The 22744-nt window shown below is 34.9% G+C and overlaps 1 protein-coding gene across 8 annotated transcripts in view; it reads right to left on the reverse strand.

The window, feature by feature from the left end:
- The window catches only part of spag9b (sperm associated antigen 9b), a 51492-nt gene that overhangs the window by 23741 nt on the left and 5007 nt on the right, over positions 1-22744 (reverse strand). For 5 of the 8 annotated variants that reach the window (XM_026277401.1, XM_026277398.1, XM_026277397.1 and 2 more), the window contains exons 2-5: positions 11636-11756; positions 9373-9443; positions 8081-8172; positions 1143-1293 (exon numbers count right to left, since the gene is read on the reverse strand). In XM_026277401.1, coding sequence (XP_026133186.1) covers positions 1143-1293; positions 8081-8172; positions 9373-9443; positions 11636-11756 — 435 coding nt within the window. Of the gene's footprint in view, positions 1-1142; positions 1294-3949; positions 4248-8080; positions 8173-9372; positions 9444-11635; positions 11757-22744 lie in introns of those variants that run through there. The other 3 variants (XM_026277402.1, XM_026277400.1, XM_026277399.1) reach the window with 2 other exon arrangements.

Here is a 22744-nt window from a genome sequence, read left to right on the forward strand (position 1 = left end):
ACGTCAGCTCTGCATTAGGATGATTATTTTTATTTTACCTTAAAATTACATAGACTTAATTTTATTTAAAAATCCAATTAAAAAAAATGTAGGGTAATGATTCAAATCTACATTTTTTTACCTGAGACAATAAGTTATTTATTTTGCTTTGGCTCAAGTAAAAAAAAATATATAGATCATTACCCACATTTTTTTTTTTTTTATTGGATGAATGAAACTCTTCTGTTTTATTAGCACCAACCTTATTTGATTTTAACATTTTGGTATTATGTATTTATATAGCATACTTTTAATTTAGTCTCACTGGTAAAGACCAGTTTTTTTTATTTAAAAACAAATAAAAAAAAAACTAAAATACTGAATGCTTATTAAGAAACCTCTTATTGAATGTGTGTTGAATGTGGTGCTTAGTGATTATTCATTTCATGTAATAAATTAACACAAACAGCTGAGAAAGAAAATACGTGTGTTACGGTAAATCGGATCCATGCAGCTCATGACAAAATCACATGCTGCTCTCGATTAAAGCTTTATTAAGAAACAAAAAAAGTTTAATTCTTACAATGAAGACTATATATGCTTTTTTATTAATTAATTATTTTATTATTAATTTCTGTTAACTGAATACTTTGTGCTGTAACGTTATTTTAAGTCTAGTTTGTTTCATTTGTATCTTTTTATTTTATTGCATTTGCCCTTTGCTTTTTTATTTATTTATTGGATTACTGACAGTTGAATTATTTTCATTAATTTTGAGGACTTTTTTGTTTGTTTAACATATCTCACTTATATCTTTAAATAAATCACTCATATAAACTTTTGTAACACTCATACACTCATAATAGTGTTAAATAATCGCAATTACAATATTGACCAAAATAATTGTGATTATGATTTTTGCCATAATTGAGCTATGTCAGAAATTTGGGATTTTCTATATTATTAATGTAGACATGTTATTAATATATTAAAGGTGTAATGGAATATAATAACTTTTTTTTGTATGTGTGATTAAGTTGTAGTATTCGTGCATTTGTACTAAATGTAGATCTAGATACAAAACAGTTTTAACTGTGGTTATATAAAGGGATACACAGGGATGTAATACAAGTAAATAATCAGCAAACCGGTGTGTTTCTCACCTTAAGGCTGGTGTTGGAGCGTGGGTGGCTGAGATTGTTATATCTCCATGTGTCCGTTCCTGGAGCCTCCACAGCTTCCCGGTGCAGATCAGGCGTCTTCACATCACTTCCCGGCAATGAAAAGATACCCATAGAGACAGGACGCTCCTTCCTGAATACACACAAAACATACGACTGGACACTTACGCAAGAAACCTTATGGATTACATAATGCCTTGCAATCAAATATCAACAGAGCATTTTTCGCAGCAGCTCATATCAAGTATTTGGTAGAAATGACACTATACTGCTACCAAAACTAGATTTTTATTCCATTTTCTTTCTTTTCATTGAAATGTGAGTGTTGCTGACTAAAAACTCACTATGATGGTACCACTACAATTGCACTGACTGTTTTCCAAGTAAGGAGTTTAAAGGAGTTTCTATGGAGTTTGGCGAGGTAAGCAGGGTGTTGAAAAGTCAAAAAGCGAAGTCTATGACATTCTGATCCTATCACATACCAATGCAAGTCTATGATGTGTTTTTATCTGTTTTGGGTGTAAGGAATATGAGCAATAGCAATGATGAGTAACCATTATAGATTACATAAATGTCTTTTATTCACATTTATCCAGATATGAATGGAGTATGTTTCTCAACCATTTAATATCAAGTTTAGGGTGGAAATGAAACTTCATGGCATCGGTTTCACTGAAATTTAACAGTTTTTTTTTTTAGATAAACTCCCAGTACTTCATAAGGTGTTTTAATTGGTTTCCAAGGCCTTTGGACCAGTGACAAGCCATAATAGAAGTCTATTGTGAATATTTTGAGGTTTTTAGATTTAGGTGCATGAAGTATGTGCCTCAGCTCCTCTAGGAGAGCAGAGGAGCGTTTGATTAATGGGACTTTTCTTTTGTATTCTCTGTCTGTCTTCCTGTAGTGGGTTGCCATAGAGCTGCATTCAGAGCCTGAACCTGCTGACTGCACATTCAGAGCGGATCTGCTCACATGAGCAGGATTCACTCTATTCAGCCTGAACAGTACAGCAAGGAAAAAGTAAAGTACAAGTTAAAACAAGAACCAAATTTGAGGAAGTGTCAATTCAGCTACTACCACAAAACTCTGCGACAACGCAACTAATCAGACGTGCTGTGTCTCAGTGTCCCAGAAGTCGAGTGCACCTCAGTGAAAATAAAAGGGAGTCAATGAAAGCACATCAATACTCATGCTGAAAGCAAAACCTTGCGTAATCACACATACGTCAGAGGACACGTGGTCACATATGTCATGCAATAAAGGTTGAGTTGTCCGAAGTTCAATTCATTAAGAGCTATCGCAGCACAGGCAAGTTTCTTTTTCAGATCATTTATAAAAGCAGAAGCAGGAAGAAACTGGTCAAAAGCAACTAATATGATATTTGCACTGAAACAGCAAGCCAAAGTCCAGTTATCTGCAACTAAATTATACAAAAGCTAGATGGAAAAAATATAAATCTTTGATTGGTTCAGAAGCAAGAAGAGTTTCCCTTTTATCAAAACACAGAAAACAACGATTTCATTTCTCACGATGAACCAAAGCAGGCTTTCTAAACGATCAAAATCACTTGCAAAAGTTATGTTAGCATATCACAGTCAGAGATGGGTATTTGTTGAATACTAAATCAAATTGTTATCCATTTTTTATTATACAAATTATATTTAACATTCTTTAGCTTTGCTCATGACAAGAAAACTTGTCAACTTTACAAAATAACCCCGACAATAAATATTAGAATAATAAAATAAAGTCCACTTTAGAAACTTATTTAAACTTTTGTGACACTGTCATGAGAAATTAAGCACAGTTTGACCTCAAAGTCATTTTAATGATGTTAAAATACACAATAGTTTAAAAGTTTTTGATGAAGGACGTCTGCATTTATTTGACCAGAAATACAGTAAAACATATTGAATATATTGTTATTTCTGTGATGCTCCGCTGTATTTTCAGCATCACTCCTCCAGTCTTCAGTGTCACATGATCTTCAGAAATCATGAAAATATGATTATTTACTGCTCAAGAAACATTTCTGATCATTATTAATGTTGAAACAGTCGCTGCACGATATTTTTGAAAAATATTGATACATTGTACCATGATACATTTAATTTTTCAGGATTCTTTGATTTAGAGAATTTTCAAAAGAACAGCTTTTGTTTGAAATAGAAATCTTAAGTAACATTATACATTTCTTTACCGTCACTTTTGATTAAATTTATGTGTCCTTGATGATTATACAATATATGTATCTGACAGTAGTGTAGGCCTCATTATCTTTATCCAAATGCAATTTGTATATTTTAAATATTAAAGCTCAGGTTACAATGTGTACGTGTTTTACCATTTCAAATCACCCGAACACGACACTACAAACATCAAACCCGCACGACATCTCCAAACAATCGACAGAAAGATCTTCAAAGCAGCAAACAATATCAGGTGTTCAATTGCAGCTGAACTCTAGCGCACTAAAGAACTAAGAAAGTGCAGATCAAAGCGAAGCCACACTGAATAAACAATGAGACGCATTTCTCTGACGGAGACAGAACCCTGCACTGTATTGACAAGAGAAATTAACTGTGTCTCTGCCGTTTCATCTGCGCTTGATCCACACTTGTTTACTACATTCTCTCGACTAGACTCAAACACATGATGAACAAGCAATGCAGTGACATACAAACACAGACTGACAGAATCGCAGGGAAAACAGAAGCTTAATATAAAGAGGATATGAAAAAGAAAACCAGGCTATCATCCTCACACACACACATGCGGTCGCTGCGTACCTGCTGATGCGGGGCAGGGAGTGTGTGATGGCGGGCAGGCCGTTAGAGACAGAATAATGCACCAGCAGCAGAACGGAGAGAGAGACCAGGATGGCAGAGTTGATGACCACCGCTCCCCCCACGAAGCCAAAAACAAACAGCAGCATGCATCCCGGACTCATGTCTGTCGGCACGCGCTATGGGCCGCCCGCCGCCCCCCGAAACACGAAAACAATCCCATCAACACCGGCACAGCAGTGCGAGGAACAGCGATCGTGTGTGTGTGTGTGTGTGACTGCGGCTCTGCAGCCTCTCACTGCTGTGACATCATCCACTCCAGCGCACACACACACACACACACACACACACACACACACGAGCGGCTTTGCAGCAGCTGTCTTTCCTTGTGTGCTGCTCACGCACTCCTCTGTTGCCTAATGAACAGCTCTTACGCACTGATTCTGTATGTGTTTTCCGGCTTCTATCCCACAGATGATTGGTTGTGGGAATAGATGCGTATATGCAGATCAGAGAGAATAACAAACATACTCTAGCTCGTCTCCAGAGAGCACAAAAGCCCAAGCCACCTGCTAACAAACAAGAGGTGAATCAATCCCTGATGAAGTGATGTACTGTATTTATGAAGTGTTAAATTGGACAAAGTGAAACTTGTTTTCTGGCATTATGCATATTAAATATAGCAAGGGTTTTCTGGTTATCACCACTGAGTATAAAACTATGGAAGCCCGTTTCTACCAACAACAACAACAAAAAAATTTAATCTTGCAAGTTGCAATTGCAAGTAAAGAAGAGAGGATTCTGGATAAAGTCACATTGCGAGGGATAAAATCTGAATTGGGAGATATAAACGTGCAATCATAAGAGATAAAGCCAGAATTGCGATATATGAACTTGTAATTATTATAAGCATGCAATTATTTCTCACAATTGCGACTTCATTAGGGGTGCAACGATTCACTTGTTTTATCGATGCATTCATTATAAACCCTGATGATGCATATGCATCAATCTTGAAACGTGGTTTTTGAATCATGACTAGCTGTTTTCGGACAGTATTTGATTTAATAAGCTAAGAACCGAAAGATTCGCGATTTTTTTACAGTTCAATGCTTTCAAAATATATACACATTAAGTTACTACAAGCAGAAATTAATGGACACCTTGAACAGTGTTTGTGCCTTGCATTTCTCCTTCACAAACTCCACTATTTACTGCCGAGACGGTCACAGGATTACGCTCGCACTCTGTTCGCTTCCCAAACTTCAGAGCAGTAAGACCCCCAAAACATAGCAAAAGCTCCATGACCCCCATCACCACCACCTCTTAAAAAATATAGATTAATAGTACATAGATATATTTGTATATTAGATATAATTTAATAAACATAATGTCTTTTTCAGGGGTGTCATACACTCATTTTATTTTTGAGGGGGCATGAGTTATTCTTTTATTTTTTTCAAACTGAATTATCATGAAACATCTTAATTCTCACCTTTATAGATTATGATCTGTAATGTAATATGCATTACAAACCTGTCTGTTTACTTAACAGATATGGGTTACATGCCATAACATATTTAATAGGACTGAGATTATATTTAATGCGAATTTAATTTTTCGTACACTTATTTGGACTTTGTTGTTTCTGATGAGGGAATTCGCCAGAAAGATTATTTCAGTCAGCGAGCGAGTGAAGAAAACACCGGCATTTTAGTGATGACTCATCTGAACACCTCTGATTGGTCACTGCGTGTCAATGGTTATGATGCAGAGATTTACAAACGTTTCTGTCTCTGGCTCATTTCATAACAATTAGAATGTCTTAATTATTTTAATATTATAATACTACCCCCTGCAATACCGCTACAGCCCACCGGAGAGAGGCGGCCTACAGTTCCATTGAATAACAAATGTGTTAATAAAATGTTGTTGAACCAGATGTATATAGATTTATAATACAAATACAATTATTGTATTTGATATTTCTGTCACTTCTGAAATATTTTTTTTACACAAGTTATGTCATGCCATAGCATCATTAAAATAGCATCTAACAATGGACAAAAAGGTTTTTTTTTTCTCGTTTTTTTTCTAACCTATAGTTCTGTAACCATAACGGCTGCTGTGTAATTTGCCTCCTGACTAAGCATTTATAGAATTTAGAGAAAACATTGAAATACTGTATTTTCCGGCATATAAGTCACACTTTTTTTTTAATAGTTTGGCTGGTCCTGCGACTTATTTATCAAAATGAATTTGACATGAACCAAGAGAAAACATTACCATCTCCAGACACCAGAGGGCGCTCTATGCTGCTCAGTTCTCCTGTAGTCTACACTGAACACATAGAGCGCCCTCTCGTGGATGTAGACGGTAATGTTTTCTCTTGGTTCTTGGTTCTAAATAAATGCGACTTATAGTCCAGTGCGACTTATATATGTTTTTTTCCTCATCATGACGTATTTTTGGACTGATGTGACTTATACTCAGGTGCGACTTATAGTCCGAAAAATACAGTAATCCTGTGAATGCACTTAAATAATGCAGAATCCAATAGTTATAATCGAATTTAATTTAATTGTGAATCAAATCAAATTTAATTTCCAAAAATCATTCTTGAATCGAAAACCTACAAATCGTGAATCCAAGCGAAGTCTGTCCGAAGACTCACAGCCCTAGACTTTATGAATAAAATATAAAACAAGGCAATTGCCTTGTTATATATCATGATTCTGACATCTTTTCTAAGAAATGCATAACAGAAACCAGATATTAGAATTTAGAGAAAAATTACCTTTGTTTTTTTTTTTATCAGTGGAAGAAACGGGCTTCAATATAAAACAAACTGTTCTTTAAAGTTAATGCTGAAATTAAAATAATTCTTTGTACAATAAAACTAGGATCAGTGTAAAAAATCAGCTTGAATTGTGAGAGGACTGACTTCTTACATCAACACACAGCTGATTTTTCTAAACGCTTTGATTTGATCATGTTTTTTAAATAATCCCATAATCCTCTCAGCTGATGGCCTCTCCGAATAAATCCATCTATAAACCGACAGACATGTCCTTCACAAGCAACACATGATTCTCACAACATCTGTAACATGGCTAATAACATGGACAGGAAAAGCTAATATTTACTCAATTTGACAATTACCATTTAATCAGTCTTTCTAATGTCAGAAAATGTACTTTGATTATTCTATGTCATAGTTTAGTTTCCAAGAAACAGTAAACAGTATAGCCTTTATATATAATACATTATAAATATTTCATAATGTGCATTGTAAAACACTATATCTTGTAAATAATTGTTACTAAATTTAAAATGCGTAGTGTAATAATGAATTGATAAATGTTATAATGTATTAATTAAAATAATCATCATATTTTCCTGATTTCTGAAGATCATGTGACACTGAAGACTGGAGAAATGATGATGAAAATACAGCGCAGCATCACAGAAATAAATTAAAGCTTACTATATATTGACTAAGAAAACACGTATTTTAAATTGTAATAATAAATGTTATTTATTTTACTTTTTTTAATTAAATTAATGCAGCTTTGAGCAGAATAAACTTTTTTTTTAACTGGCTACAAACTTTTATTTAATATTTTTATAAATTCATATAATTTTGCATACAACATGTTGTCATTATATCACACTTAATATTTTTCAGTCCAGCCCTTCATATTACAGGAACACAATTATGGGTTGATCCCAATTATAACAATGTTTGAATCTATAAGGATTAACAGATTAGAGAAACCCCTGTAGAAACCATGTCATGCCATGTTTAAGAAGCCTCTGTGAAATACTAATTTTCGTGCTTCACTTGAGAGTCACCATGGCATGCATCCCACTGCTTCTGTCTTCATTAACATCTGCCAGAGGATTCTCTCTCTGACTCAATCCCTCCACATATCACACAAACTGCTGACCTACATTAGGAGAGGCTCACAGATTTCGTGTGCATGCATGTGAGAGACTAGGGTTATTAAAGTACAAAATCACAGCCGCATTATATAGAAAAGCAAAAACTATTAATTATAGCTATGCACACAGAAACGGTGTAGGTGGATGAACCAGAGTAGTTTTTGTGAATGAGATCAGAAACCTCCTCACCTAAGTCTGCCCTGAGTCGCAGTGTCTGTGGTCTCCCCCGTCATCTGCTGGTATTTGGTACGTTCCAAGTGCTCCATGTAACTGTGGATCATCTGTGAATGCAAACACACAGATGTATTTGATGACAGAGTACATGTAAAAGCATCTTTAATGGCTTTGATTCTTCACAATGATGTTAAGTCGGTTTCCAGACCACTTCTGCTCCTCTCAAGGGACCGGTTTACACCTGGTGTTAAGATGTGCTTTGGTCAAATGGATCACAAGCAGACGAGGGAGACACATTCTCTTTCACACCTGGGGTCCTATCATACTTAGGGGCTTTTTATGATCTTTTGATCTAATATTGTGAAATAAACTCACATGCTTTACTGACGAGCTAAACACAGTTTTTACTTTTTCCCCCCCAAATTTATTTTTAAACGTTTACTGCATGAATACAATTATTTTAAATAATTAATGTCAGTCAAAATTGCATTGAGAGAGAGAGAAAAAAATAAAAAAATAATAATAATGAAAAAGTTGTGATAAAATTCTGGTACAAAATTATATATACGGTTATAAAATAAAACCAAATCATTCAAATCTGCATATTTTCCCTCATCACACCAGGAAAAACTCAAATATTCTGTGATGTTTGGTCATAAGGATAGGAGTAAAGGCATCTTATTAGCTCTTATTTATGTATGCTCTCAATGAGAACGAAACTATGCATTTGTATTAAAAAAAAAAAAAGCATTTTGCTTTCAGCCTTCCTTAAATTAAGCCGTTTCCTAAAATTTGTGGTGTGGCTGTAAAACTGAAATAAAACGAAGACTTTGGAATTTTGTTTTATTCATTTGTTAATTATTCAACTGAAACATATTTTGTGCATGTCTCTTTATTCGATTCTTTCAGTTTTTCTCTGTTTCTCCTGTTGTTTATGTGCATGCAAAACTAAGCCACTGAAAAGAAAACATATTTTTGAAGTGGTCAAAAGTGGACAAGCTCAAAGGTTTCAGACCTGGTTCTTGTCCGCCTGTGATCAGATCGAGGAAAACACATCTTAATAGCATGTGTAAACAGGGCGAAGAAGTAGAGGACAAAACTTTCAGTATTTAAACACTCCACAACCTCTGCACTTGAATAAATAAAAATAAATAAAACTCATTTCTCTTCTCTGCATTCTTCCTTTGCTCTACTTTGTCTTGTCTTTTCTATGCACGTGGAATTGCATACTACAAATGTTGTTGGCTTTGTAACAAACTGCTTATGCAATTCTTGACATGCATAAACAAATGCTAATGAACTCTTACCTCGGTGTGTCTCTGATGCAGGGCATTGTATTCTTTCTTCAGCTCGGCTTCACGCTCCTCTAATCTTCCGACTAAAAACAGAGGAGTGAAATCACTGCATGTTTATTTAGACATTAATATGAATACAGGTCTAGTGTGATTCAGCTTCAAAGAAACAACAAACAAACAGCCTTCTGGGAAAGAGGTCTGGTGCTGTAGTAACAACACACAGCCAGAAGGGGTCAGCAGAGCAACAGAAATAAAACTGATCTGGGTTCTTCCAAATCTTTTGTCATCTCAGAGGAGGTCAGATCAGGACCGTGTCTCATAGAGGAGTATGTGGTGTGAAACTGTGAATTAAAGGAAGGAGGATGACAGAGGGAGAGCAGAAGTTCCTGTGGTGTATCATCATCATCAATCAGAGCCGAACCCTGTCACTCCTTACTTCAGAATAAGCCTTCGTTATATCATCTAGCCTTTACTAGGAGAGCTAATGCTGACAGGATTAGCTTCTATGAAAGTGTTTGTATGAGTATCAGTGAATAGATTCAGATCTCGGATTCAAATGTGTTCATGATGTCATCACTCAGCTTTTTTTTGTATTAAAACGTTTTATGGAAGAAAACGTACATGTAATATACACTACCGTTCAAAAGTGTTGGTTCATTAAGATTTGTTTGTTTTGAAAGAAGTCACTTCAGCTCATCAAGGCTGCATTTATTTGATCAGAACCAGTATAATCAGTAATATAACTTAAATTGTTCTATGTGAAAATACTTTTAAAATGTAATTTATTCCTGTGACTCAGTCTTCAGAGTCACATGATCCTTCAGAAATAATTCTAATATGCCAATTTTATTATTATTATTATCAATGTTGAAATCCGTGTGCTGATTAATATTTTTGTGGAAACTGATATATTTAAAATATTCTCAGATTACTTGATGAATAGAAAAAAACTGCATTTATTTGAACATTATAAATGTCATTACTGACACTACTGACACAATGCATCCTTGATGAACAAAAGCAATCTTGATAAAAAAAAACAACAACAATCTTACTGAATACAAGCATGCACACAAAAACTATTAATTATCATTCTTCCCATCTTCCACTGCATCTACTTTTGTGTTTTTGCATTAGTTGTTTAATTAACATGGCAACAAAAGTAGACTGATAGTTACTAAACATTGAGAATATGAAGGGTTCATAAGCTTGATTTGCTATGTAAAAGTAAGGTATGAGAATATGGGAATGTAGTGAAAGCCGTTCATCACTGCATCAAACTGTAAGATCCTCTGATAACTTAACAAGCGTACGCTTACTGAAGGGAAATAGAAAAGAGTTTGCATTAACCACAAAACTGGAAGTTCTTTCACAAACACAATGGATTGAATCACTTCATGTTATAAGTACAGGGAACACGTTATTAATCCTCATTCAGGCATCCACTAGATGTGTCTATGTCCCGTGTGTTGGTCATCCAGCCGTCATGTGGGAGTAAGCTGTAATCCAGCTCAGACCAACATCTCAATATTCTTTACAGTCTCTATATTCAGTATAAATATATATATCCTGATACAGAAAGTGTACACATGTAGATGCATCAGTTCTGATCATTCAGTGTAAAATGCTTCATGGATTATAAAGGGAGTGTTTTTTAAAGTGCATTTACTCGAGCTGGACTCAGTGGTGATGTGCTTTTGTAATGTAAATGTTCTTTGCTCGTTTTCTGTAGCTGCTTTTTAAATAACTGAGGAAATGTAAGCATTGTGATTAATAATTTACAACGCTTCTACTGAACTGTTATCATGTTAAATACAAATTCGGTCACATTAAAAAAATATTAGGCTGTTTTTAAGAGTTGATTGCATGTTAATATCTCACAGGCTGACGATATGACAATATGAAAATTGTAAAACACTATTTTACACAATGTTTTTCACCACCTGAACATGGAGAAATTAATTAAATTTTAATTAACCAACTACAATAATTTGCATGGATATACACCAATATAGTAGAGATTAATACGCTTTTTAATTTGCTCTCAGTACAAAATGTACAAAGAAACCGCAAGTAATGCACTGAACTTTTAAAGTTGAAAAAAGTATTTTTTATTTACAGCTTAAAAATCCTTTTCTCTTTTAAAAAGGTTTCATTAAAACACCGTAAGGACACCTTCAAAGAACCTCTTTAATGATGACTCAAGTGATTATTTTCCTGATGAGTGTATGTTGAGCATCATCTGGTCCAGAAGAGCTGAGGTGAGGTCACTTACTCTGGTCTGCACAGTTCTTGGTCTTGAGCTCCATCTGTCTGGTTTGAGCCTCCAGCGTCTGCACACGGCTCTGAAGATCTTTCTTTTCCTGCTCTTGAGAATCCTCATACTCAATATATCTCTAGAGGAGACAGAGAGAGACATTTCACACTCAGATATTGTGTTAAACGTTTTGAGATAAGTCGATTTGTGCTCAACAACCCTGCATTTACTTGGCAAAATACAGAAAAAAATTCTGAAATATTATTACAATTTAAAATAACCATTTTCTATGTACATATGTATTTAAATGTAATTTATTTCTGTGATGTGCAACTGTATTTTCAGCATCATTCCTCCAGTCTTCAGTGTCACATGATCTTCAGAAAACATTCTTATATCTTGATTTACTGCTTAAGAAACATTTCTGATTATTATCAATAGGGATGCACCGAATGTTCGGCAACCGAAATTAATCGGCCGAAAATAGCCAAAAAAGCACTTTCGGTGTTCGGCCGAATAAGTAAAAAGGCCGAATAAATTTTGCCGAACAATGACGTTTTTAATGACGCAATCAAATAACCCGCGTAGAGTGATAGGCGCGCGCTTTATGCAGCAAACATGTGAGCAGTGTGGAAACACTTTAAAAAGTGTCAGATAAAGATGCAAAAACGTTTGCAGACATTGTTCTGGATTTGGGAAAGCCGCTAGGTGATGGAGACTGTCAGGTGATGCACAGCGCAGGAGATGAAAACAGCTCAGAGAGTAAACTGGCTCTAACTACAGATGAGCCCCGCACAGTCTCGCTGTCTGACATGTTCGATGAGATCCTCCAAGAGAATAACCCATTTGCAAGACAGAGGACAAGCTCGACTGCTCAACAGTTAGATGGGCAGTGTTGTGCCTAAACGCGTTCATTGAACGATAGTTCATGAACTCGTTCATATTTTGGGCGAACGTGAACTGAACGTGCTGTATTACTGCCTGATGAACGTTACTGTCAACTCGTTCATTCTGGTGTCTGTGAACGGCACGCTCTCTCAGGTTAACTTCGTTCAATAGGGTGCCAGATTTCTATAGAGCCTTCCTGGCGAAAGCCCGGCTAAAACACATCGTAAACGGGTCTTAATATGTAGCGAAAAAACACCCAATCTGGCACACCAGCCACCAGTGTCGCACCGCCGTCCGCCGCATGTGTGACGCGTCATCAAAAAAAAAAAAAAAAAAGGCGACAGCAGCATGTAGCAAGAAGGTGTATGATCATTTAAAATAATTTTTTATGATGTTTATGACAATGTCGGTGAGAATGGGAGACAAAGCATTAAAGCAACAATGGGGGAATGCTGTCCCCTCAATCCTAATGTAAACCCTGGTTGGATAAGGATTCAAAATTGGATATGAAGATGAAATCTGACTCATAGCTTCATTGTTAAAACTGATAAAATAATTGCTGTCTGTGATTCTATATGGGCTGTGGCAATAATTGTGAAAAATAATAGCTTGCAGCAACATATGGAAAAAAAAGAACTATGAACTAGTTCATTTTTGGAACTTAGTGAACTTAGTTCAAAATTTTGTAGTTTGAACTATGAACTGAACTAGTTCATTTTAAAATTTGTGAATTGAACTTTGATCTAGTTCATGTAGAAAGTGAACTTCCCCAACACTGTAGATGGGTATCTCTCAGAAGTCCCCATCCCCAGGAGCAATAACCCTCTCGAATTTTGGAAGACAAATCAAGGCCGCTTTCCTGACCTGGCGCAGATGGCACGCAGGTAGGCTCCTTGTATGGGAAATTAATTTAAGATTTTATTTATATTTTGGATTATGGTAACACTTTATAAGTAGTTTCTATTTTTAACATTAACTAACAATGAAAAACCCTTATTAAAAGCATTTATTAATCTTAATGTTAACATTTACTAATACAGTATTAAAATTAAGTATCACATTTGTAATTTCTGAATTAAAAAGTATCAAAAGTGGTAGGCCTATTTGTTAAAATTGTTAATGCACTTATACTAACATGAACTAAATATTTTTTATTATCTTACATTAATGAAGATTAATAAATACCATAACAAATGTATTGCTCATTGTTAGTTAATGCAATAATGTTAACAAACATTGTAAAGTGTTACTACCTATATTTTATATGTATTTTGTGAAAATTCTGAACTATTTTCAGTGTAGTAAAATAGTAGGCCTACACTGGGTTTCAACCATTTCATTATCTTGAAGACATTGTTCGTTTTGAAATGAGCAACAGTCAGAAAACTGCAATAAAATTTTCAACTATTCTGTAGGTACTTGTCTGCTCCATGCACAAGAACCAACAGTGAGAGACTGTTTAGTGCTGCATCTCATGTCCATACCTGCAAACTCAGAAGGACTGAAAAAGGTGACAGATTGGCAAAATAAATGGAAAAAATGCGAAACACCGCGTTCGGTATTCGGCCTTCGGCCTTCGGCCAAGCATTTCATTATTATTCGGCTTCGGCTTCGGCCAAGAATTTCATTTCGGTGCATCCCTAATTATCAATGTTGAAGACAATTGTGCTGCACAATATATTTGTTGAAACGATGATACATTTTATCTTTCAAGATTCTTTAATGAATAGAAAGTTCAAAAGTACAGAATTTATTTGGAATATAATTATGCATTATGTCTTTATAGTCACTTGAGCAATTTATTGCATCCTTGACAAATTAATTTTTTATTATTATTTTTTTTTTTTGCAACGATTTTTTTATGTGCATTTAAGAAATAAAAATAAGACTTGCTAAACTCCAATATGCATGGTCATAAAAAAAAAAAAAAAAAGGCCTTTCAAACATCATTTCAGCCACTTCGTTCACATGGGATGAGACTCATGCACAAACAGCAGGGTCAGGCCTCTGGAGGTCAACTCAGCGGCCAGTGGGGTGTGAAGCAGGGGTCATTTCTATAAATCAACTCTTTCTGCTGCTAGCAGAGAAACAAAGCTGAAATCCCAGCAGTGGCTGGACGCTGGAGTCTAGAGGACTCAACAGCTGCGGGAAAGTTTCAGCACATCTGATCAGAGAGTCACTCTTTTACATGCCAAAGATGAACGCACCAGTGATGGGCGAGGTCTGTTTACGAGAGCAGCTGAAAGGATTTCCCCTCCTTCCAGACTCCAAACACACAGCATGTGCTCACCTCTATTGTTAGATAGACACGGACCACAACACCAATAACTGAGCCGACCGCCACTGTTTGTGTGTGCTGTGTGTCCACGGGCAGAACATTAAAGGTGCACTTTATACATGTGTGTGTGTGTATATATATATATATATATATATATATATATATATATATATATATATATATATATATATATATATATATATATATATATATATATATATAAACAGAATATTTTACAATTAATGTCCCTCCCTTCACATTAAACTCGAAATAAATAATGGATGCCAAGTATGCATGCAAATATGGAATATTTATAAAAGCAGAAGTAACTGAAAATCACCCAAAAGTATGAATAAAAATAAATAGGCTAAAATATTACAAACGGCTGCAATTTTTTCTGGAAAACAAGTGACTGAAAAGACTTCATTATGCATCAAGTTGGCTTATACTGTACACACACACACACACACACACACGATATCAGGCATGTGATCAGCTAGAGACAGATAAGGAGAATCTGACCACACCCCAAGCACTCAATATTAAAAATATATATTTTAGGCCATTAACGGAAATATCTCATATTGTAAGAATACATACTGTTTTGTAAAAAATAAAAGCAATATAATAATATATTACAATAAAGTACTATAATATATTATAGTAAGTATACATAATTGTTATTATTATTATTATTATTATAGTACCTGCTGGAAAATGTGAAAAATTACAATTATTAAATGATTTTGAAATAACTACCTTATGCTCATCAAGGCTGAATTTATTCGAAAAAAAAAAAAAAGAAAAAAAAAGAAAGTGAAATATTATTACCAATACAAAAACATGATCTTTTAGAAATCACTTCAATTTCAATTTGACTCAAAAAAACAAAAACAAAAATTTCTTATTATTATCATGTTGAAACAGGTTGAAATCATATTTTGTGTGGAAATAGTGATAATTTATTTTTCAGTATGTTTTGATAAATATACCATTTTATGAGCAGCATTCATTAGCATTTATCAAATATATTAATTAAATCTGTTAATTCATTTATTAAATAGAAATCATTTTAAAATGTCTTCATTCACTTTTTGTTGCTTTTCATACATATATACACATATAAACTTCGCAATTTGTTAACTTAAAACTAGGGCCGGGACTTTAACGCGTTAATCGAGATTAATTAATTACACAAAAAATAATGCGTTAATTAAGATTAATTAATTACAGAAAAAAATTTTCCAGCATCTTTAATAACTTATTTTTGCACCGCGGAACGTTTCTCACTGGATGAGTTTCGGCGGACCGATTATACTGGAGCACCAACTAGCGTTCGCATATCACCGCAGCACAAGCACATCGAGCCTCAAGTATCACCTCAACGCAAAACATATAGCAGCTAGCGTGGACTTTACACTTTATGTTGAACTATGTATTATTTTGTTGGTGCAACTGGCAGTTTATGTTGAACTCTTTATTGTTTTGGCCAAGGTTAAAGAGTGTTGGACTTAGTATGTTATGGCCTCTGAAGCAACAGAGAGAGGTTTCCAATGTTCTGAATGTACTTGACAGCATTGTGTTTTACTTAAAAAAAACAGGTTACAGAAGGTTCCAGCACCTATAAGCTACCTGAATTTCGGAAATATACTATTACTAAACTGTTTCTAAATATGCTATTGCTACATTTAATGGCAAAAATTGCACTGGTCTGCTAGACTTGGTTGAACAAAAAGAAACAATATTTTGTTGCTTAAGCTTATGTATTCAGTCATTATTCAATGGTTTACTATAAATCCATGTGAAAAAAAATTACTTCTCACTGTTCTCAGGTCAAATATTTATATGCGATTAAAATGCGATTAATTTTGATTAATTACAAAGCCTCTAATTAACTAGATTAATTTTTTTAATCGAGTCCCGGCCCTATTTAAAACACTGTATTAATTGAAAAGTGTATAAAATATATTTTTTAGTTGTATTTTATATAGAATTAAATAAATAAAAAAATGTGAAGCACGTCCATTTATCAGCTCAAAGCTTTTAATTTTGATCATCAAACCTCAGAGTCTGTGCTGCCGCTCACATGAGAGTCTACCTGATGATATTATCAAGCCATCGCCCTAAACTTCACACGGACAGAAGTGTATTCTGTGTTGTGTATCTGTTGATGAAAGCAGTGATGATCTGCAGGCCCCGGGACATCAGAGAGTCCTGACGCATGAGGAGCGTCTCATGATCTCAGAGCCAAACCTCGGACTGAACTACGAGAACCCCTTCACCTCCTACCACCAACAGTTTCAACACTGATAATAATCAGAAATGTTTCTTCAGCAGTAAATCAAGATATAAGAAGATCATGTGACACTGAAGACTGGAGGAATGATGCTGAAAATACAGCTGTGCATCATATAAATAAATTGCGATTTACTATATATTGACTTAGAAAACAGTTATTTTAAGGTGTAATAATATTTCATAATTGTATTGCATCTTTACCAGATAAACGCAGTCTTTCAAAAACATCACCAACCACAACATCATTATTTTATATATAGTTAAGGCTAATTACTGTTTTTATGCCACCTCTAAAGTCATTAAAATATCTTGTTTCAAGAACAGTTTCTTTCTTATGTTGAGTCTGCATGTGGGCCATCATTAATCAGGGCAGCGATCAACACCACACATCTGCACTGAAATAGAAACATCAGCCATCATATGACTGCTTATGAATTTCCATCTGAAAAACCACCCTGTGACATACAGGAGCAATACACCAATATCATCCAAATACTGATGGAAAGCAAAGGGGATCTAGATTTCAAAATGCATAATTGGCAAATGAAATGTCTTTCTTTATTATAACAGAGTGGATTTAAAACACTCACTCACTGTGGAAAGCAAGGCTACACGATGACAGTTAAATTGATGGTCATTGTTATTTAGTCACAGCCAACGGCAAAACAAACTGGTTGTATTACACTTAAGCAAAATATAATCTGAATCCAAACTTGCATGTTTGCCTATGTTTTCAGCTCAATGTTTTTTTTTTTATAATGTAAAGAGAGCATGTGCACATGGTTGCAAAGTTGGAAAGAAAACGTAATCCACTAGGCAGAAAATGTATAGATTTATTTTAAAAAGCTCTGATTGGGGGATTTAAATGCTTGACATCTGGCAACAATGAAAGCCTGCAGAGGCTCGTTATCAATGCACGCAAATGTCCAATCAAAATTAAAATTTCTAAATAAATAGCCAATGGTAAAACATCACAGGTGATTATGGTTAATAAAAAATAATAATAAAAAAAAAAAAAAAAAAAAAAAAAAAAAAAAAAAAATCGCGAGAAGCAGAAATCGTGATCACGATTAAAAGACGATTCGTCATGCAGCCCTAGTGGAAAGGATGCCAGAAATTAGGGGTGTCCATGGTTAACCGGTTAACCGATTAACCGTAAAAAATTGCGTAACCAAGTGAAACATTTTGCTCGGTTAAGTGACGTCAATGGCGTGCATTGAACTTAGTTGTAATACATTTTTGCACCACCAGAGACCGCCAGAGCGCTCCCAGACATTTGTAATGTCCACAAGAAGTAGTCATTTTTCTAATATGAAGCGGGCAAAAAAAAAGTACAGCATTGGAGCACTTTAAAATTGAGAGTGACAGGGCAAAATGCAAGTATTGCAATACAGTGCTTAGATATACTTCAAATACAACCTCGTTGTTGTAATCTCAACAGCCAACACCCGGGCATCATTAAGCCAGTCAGGACACACTGGATTCGTGGCGATGAGCGAAAGCATCTCAGCTGCGTGGCGTGTCTGTTTTTAATTCGGCTCCCATGTTAACAGATTAGAGCTTGCCGATGCTTGCATGCTAGAAATAGAACTGACGCCTTGTTGGAAGCGTTTCCAGTCAAAATATAATAGGAAAATATGTTTATATGTCATTTTGTACACAAATACATATTAATTCATGACATTTTGATATTTGAAAGTCTATAGGTTGACATAAATTCAGATATAAATGTAATTAAAAAAAAAATAATAATTATCGATTTTCAAATATTGTACCTGTCAAACATATCATAGTCATAGCCTTAGCGAGGCGGCCGCGGAGCCTGCTTGTTACCTTCGCCTAAACACGGAAAGTTACATAACCATTACTAGAGCCTGTTCCTTTATAACATAGCCAAAGGTCGGTGTATATTTGCTTTATACATTTTAGGCTTATTCTCAAATTCAGATTGTGTTAGTGGGCGGGATTATTAGGCAGTTTTAATAGGACAATTTGACCGGAGAGATAAAATTTTGTCGGACATTTCTTTTTTTTTTTTTTTCGGCCAATGTCCGGAAATTACCGGACAACGGAAACCCTGGCGCACACTATGGTTAACCGATTATTAACCCCTAAAGGCCTCGGTTAACGGTTAATGAAAAACTTGAAAACGTGCAGCCCTACCAGAAATAACATACAGAGTTTGTATGGGACATGCACAGACTTGTGACTGTAGTAGTAAAATAGAGCAAAATCTAATTTAAGAGCATTAGCGGCCAGAGCACAGGGGTCAGGCTTTATAAAGACACATTGTACAACACGTAATGGACCTCTTCTCCTCACACGACAGGTCTGATGTTTGTAATTTCGAAGGAAGTCCTTATGCACGGCCGTCTGACAGAAAGCATCTCTGAAAAGTCTGCCGAAGCTCCACAGGCTTGTGAAAGCCTCTGCGTTCATCATATGATCTGGAGAACAGTGCTCATATGACAGCTGAGCAGAGGAAGAGCGTCTGGCTGCATACAGACTTCAGGCTCGCCGCTCCACATAATATCCTCATTGTGCCGTCACAGATAGAGGCTGCTGTGTAGCGCTACTCCATTGATAGAGCTCTCTTTAACTCAACTGCGCCTTCACTGCACTTCCTCCAGGGCTCAGAGCCATCGCTCATAACAGCCACGAGATGCACTGCGCTAGCGGGGTTTCGCTCTGAGCACATGAGCTCCTCGATTCGGTTATCTGAGCTGAGCGTTATGCATGGATTAATTTGCTCTGAAGCGGGTTAATCAGAGTCACATGAGGTCAGGATGATAAATCTTGCAACATGCAATAAAAATGCAGTGAAATATCTGGAATAAAAAGCTTCCTACTTTGGCCTTCAATGTTGGTCCTCAACTTTTTGTCGTTAGAAAAAAAAAACAAAAAAAAAACTGCATGTGTTTTTGTGAGTATCATATTTGATCCATCAAATCATATATAGTCTAACTTATTTTACGGAGCAAAAAAAACATTTCTTGGCACAGATGCTGATATTGATATGGTCAAAAGTGATGACATTTATCACTTATAAATCAATGAGATCCTTGAATAAAGTTATGCTTAGATAAAATAAAATATAATATATATATAAAAAATAAAACAATGCAATGCAATGCAAACTGAGAGCTGAAGAAATCAAGGCTCCTCAGAAGATATGAGATGTCCCTCTGCTGAGGAACAGTGAAAGTAAAGCTTCAGGAAACAAACGCTCCTCAAAAGATCCTGAGGATCAGATTTGAGACACACTGATTTAAAAAAATAAAAATAAAAAAAATAAATAAATAAAAAGGTATAGGTAATAATGAACTGCTTCAGTACAGTAAGTGTTTATCTGAAAATATTACTATGGTTATTCTTACGCTTACTTATAAAAATGAGTAAAGATTTGAGAAGAAAAAAAACATGAATCACTAGCTGAATGTGGACGATTGTACAGTTACACTAAAATACCTTTTACTAGATAAAAAAAAAAGAAAAAAAAAAAGGTTGAAGTCTAATTGCTGTGACGTAACTTCAGGAACTGAAAAGAAAAGAGCGAGAGTCTCAGAAATATCCTGACTGAAGAAAGGAACTCAGGAAGGTCCTCTTCCGGTACATTCAAAGCCCTTCCCTGACATTTCCTTCCAGAGTCTAGAAATACAAATGCAAACAGCAGACCTCAGGCAAAAATACAGACTTGAATGCTTGACCGATGCATTGCAAATCGCACTATTGTCCATGCTTCACACGGCTCATGTGTTACTATGACAGTAATAAACATCAGTCTTTAAGGGGTGAAAGAGTCGAAGTCAAATTATGTATTATTCAGGTACATATGAACATGTTTATCTAACTTAACTTGCAGAGCAAGAATCTCTTCAAACTTTTTGGCAGAGAAACCTGACTGTTTATTAGGTCTGCACAAAAAAAGTCATGATTATTCTGCTCAAAAATTATAATCAGAATAATAAATCACGTTCTCATTTAAGAGAAAAATCTGATTTATTGCACTTTCAAATAAACATAAATCGAGGGGACATCAATTCATGAGCAGGGTTTCTTTTACCTCACTTAGTTTCGGGGTTTTATTTTTATCATACACATGCTCTACATCATAAAACAAAGACTGATAAAACCTTAAGAATAAAATTCCTAATATTAATATGTAAAATAATTCCAAATTATGTTTCATTTGGTTTAAATCCTATTGGTTAAATAGAAGTGTTTCATCACCTTTATCATGTGGTATTCCTCAAGGGACTGTGTTAGTACCGCTTTTCTTCTCTCTCTATATGCCCTTTAGGTTCAATACTGCACAAATACAGTGTGTCCTTTCACAGCTACGAAGACGATACACCATTATTATATACATTAAACTGAAAAAACTCCACTGCCATGAAAAGATTGTTGGCATGTCTGAATGATGTCAAGGCATGGATGTCTATAAATTTTGACTATAACACAAACATTTCACAGTATAGTTTTACCGTATGTGATGTTTTTTTTTTCATGCATGACTGGGTGTAAACCACATTTTCTACTGATTGAGAGGAAAATAGGCTACTGCCATAGATTGACTTAGAATGCCTTATTTTACTGTCATGATGAGTGATTATTGCAGAAAAATTCCATTCTAAATAGTGACAGGAGTCAGTCTTATTTATAATCACGACATCGTCTGATAAAATCAAAATGGATGAACAGTGTATGCATGCTGAGTGGCTATGCAGTGATTGTGGCAATTTTACTTTTTTGTCTCATGCAGCGCACTATCTGCGTCTGAGTTCACAAACAAAAAAAAAAGTGCAAAATATTAACAGGCGAACTATGCTCATTTATAATTCTAAACAGTCAGTATGAACTCGTATACCGGCCAGCACTACTTGAAATTTTTTTTATAAGTGCAAAGGTTGCTAGTACCACATATGCCTCTTCTGATCCTAGTTAAGATGCATTTTGACTGTCTCTGAAGGTTTCTTATATATATATATATATATATATATATATATATATAATGGATGTGATCCCTTTGTTAAAAGTTGATCTATTGCTCAATGTGTTACTGTTTGTACAGAACTGTGGGCAACGTTGTTTTATTCAGTGCTTTATAAATAAATTTGAATTTAAACTTTTCTTTTTTATTAATACAATAACAAAAACTTTGCACTGTAGAACAGAGTTAATGCATTTACATTCACGCAAACAATATATTCAAATTTCATGTTTGGATTTATTACAGATTTTATTAAATGTCAAATTATATATAAAAACATTTTTTTAGGGTTAATATCCATAGCAGTCCAATTTACAGATGATTATGCATAATTAGCATTGAGATTGCAGAGCATTTGTGCTGCATTATAAATTGCACTCTGACACAATCATTCGCCCAATCAATACTGTGTGTGAATATTGACAAACTCCTACAGTGTGCCATGAAAGACCCCTAGCAATGAGAAAAAAAAGTCTGCAACAAACAAACCGCATGATGAAAACAGAAGAGTTTGAGGTCATATAACAAGTTTATAGTCCACATGAAATAAAAATGACTTTATTTACTTCATTAGCTCACATTGCTAGTCTTGATGATTTTCAGTTTTGTATTTAGTTAGGTCTAACATTAGTTCTTAGGTACAGAAATTTAATAAAGTGATGAAATGTAAAAC

Source organism: Carassius auratus, chromosome 12 (assembly GCF_003368295.1).
Source record: "Carassius auratus strain Wakin chromosome 12, ASM336829v1, whole genome shotgun sequence".
Classification (NCBI taxonomy): domain Eukaryota; kingdom Metazoa; phylum Chordata; class Actinopteri; order Cypriniformes; family Cyprinidae; genus Carassius; species Carassius auratus.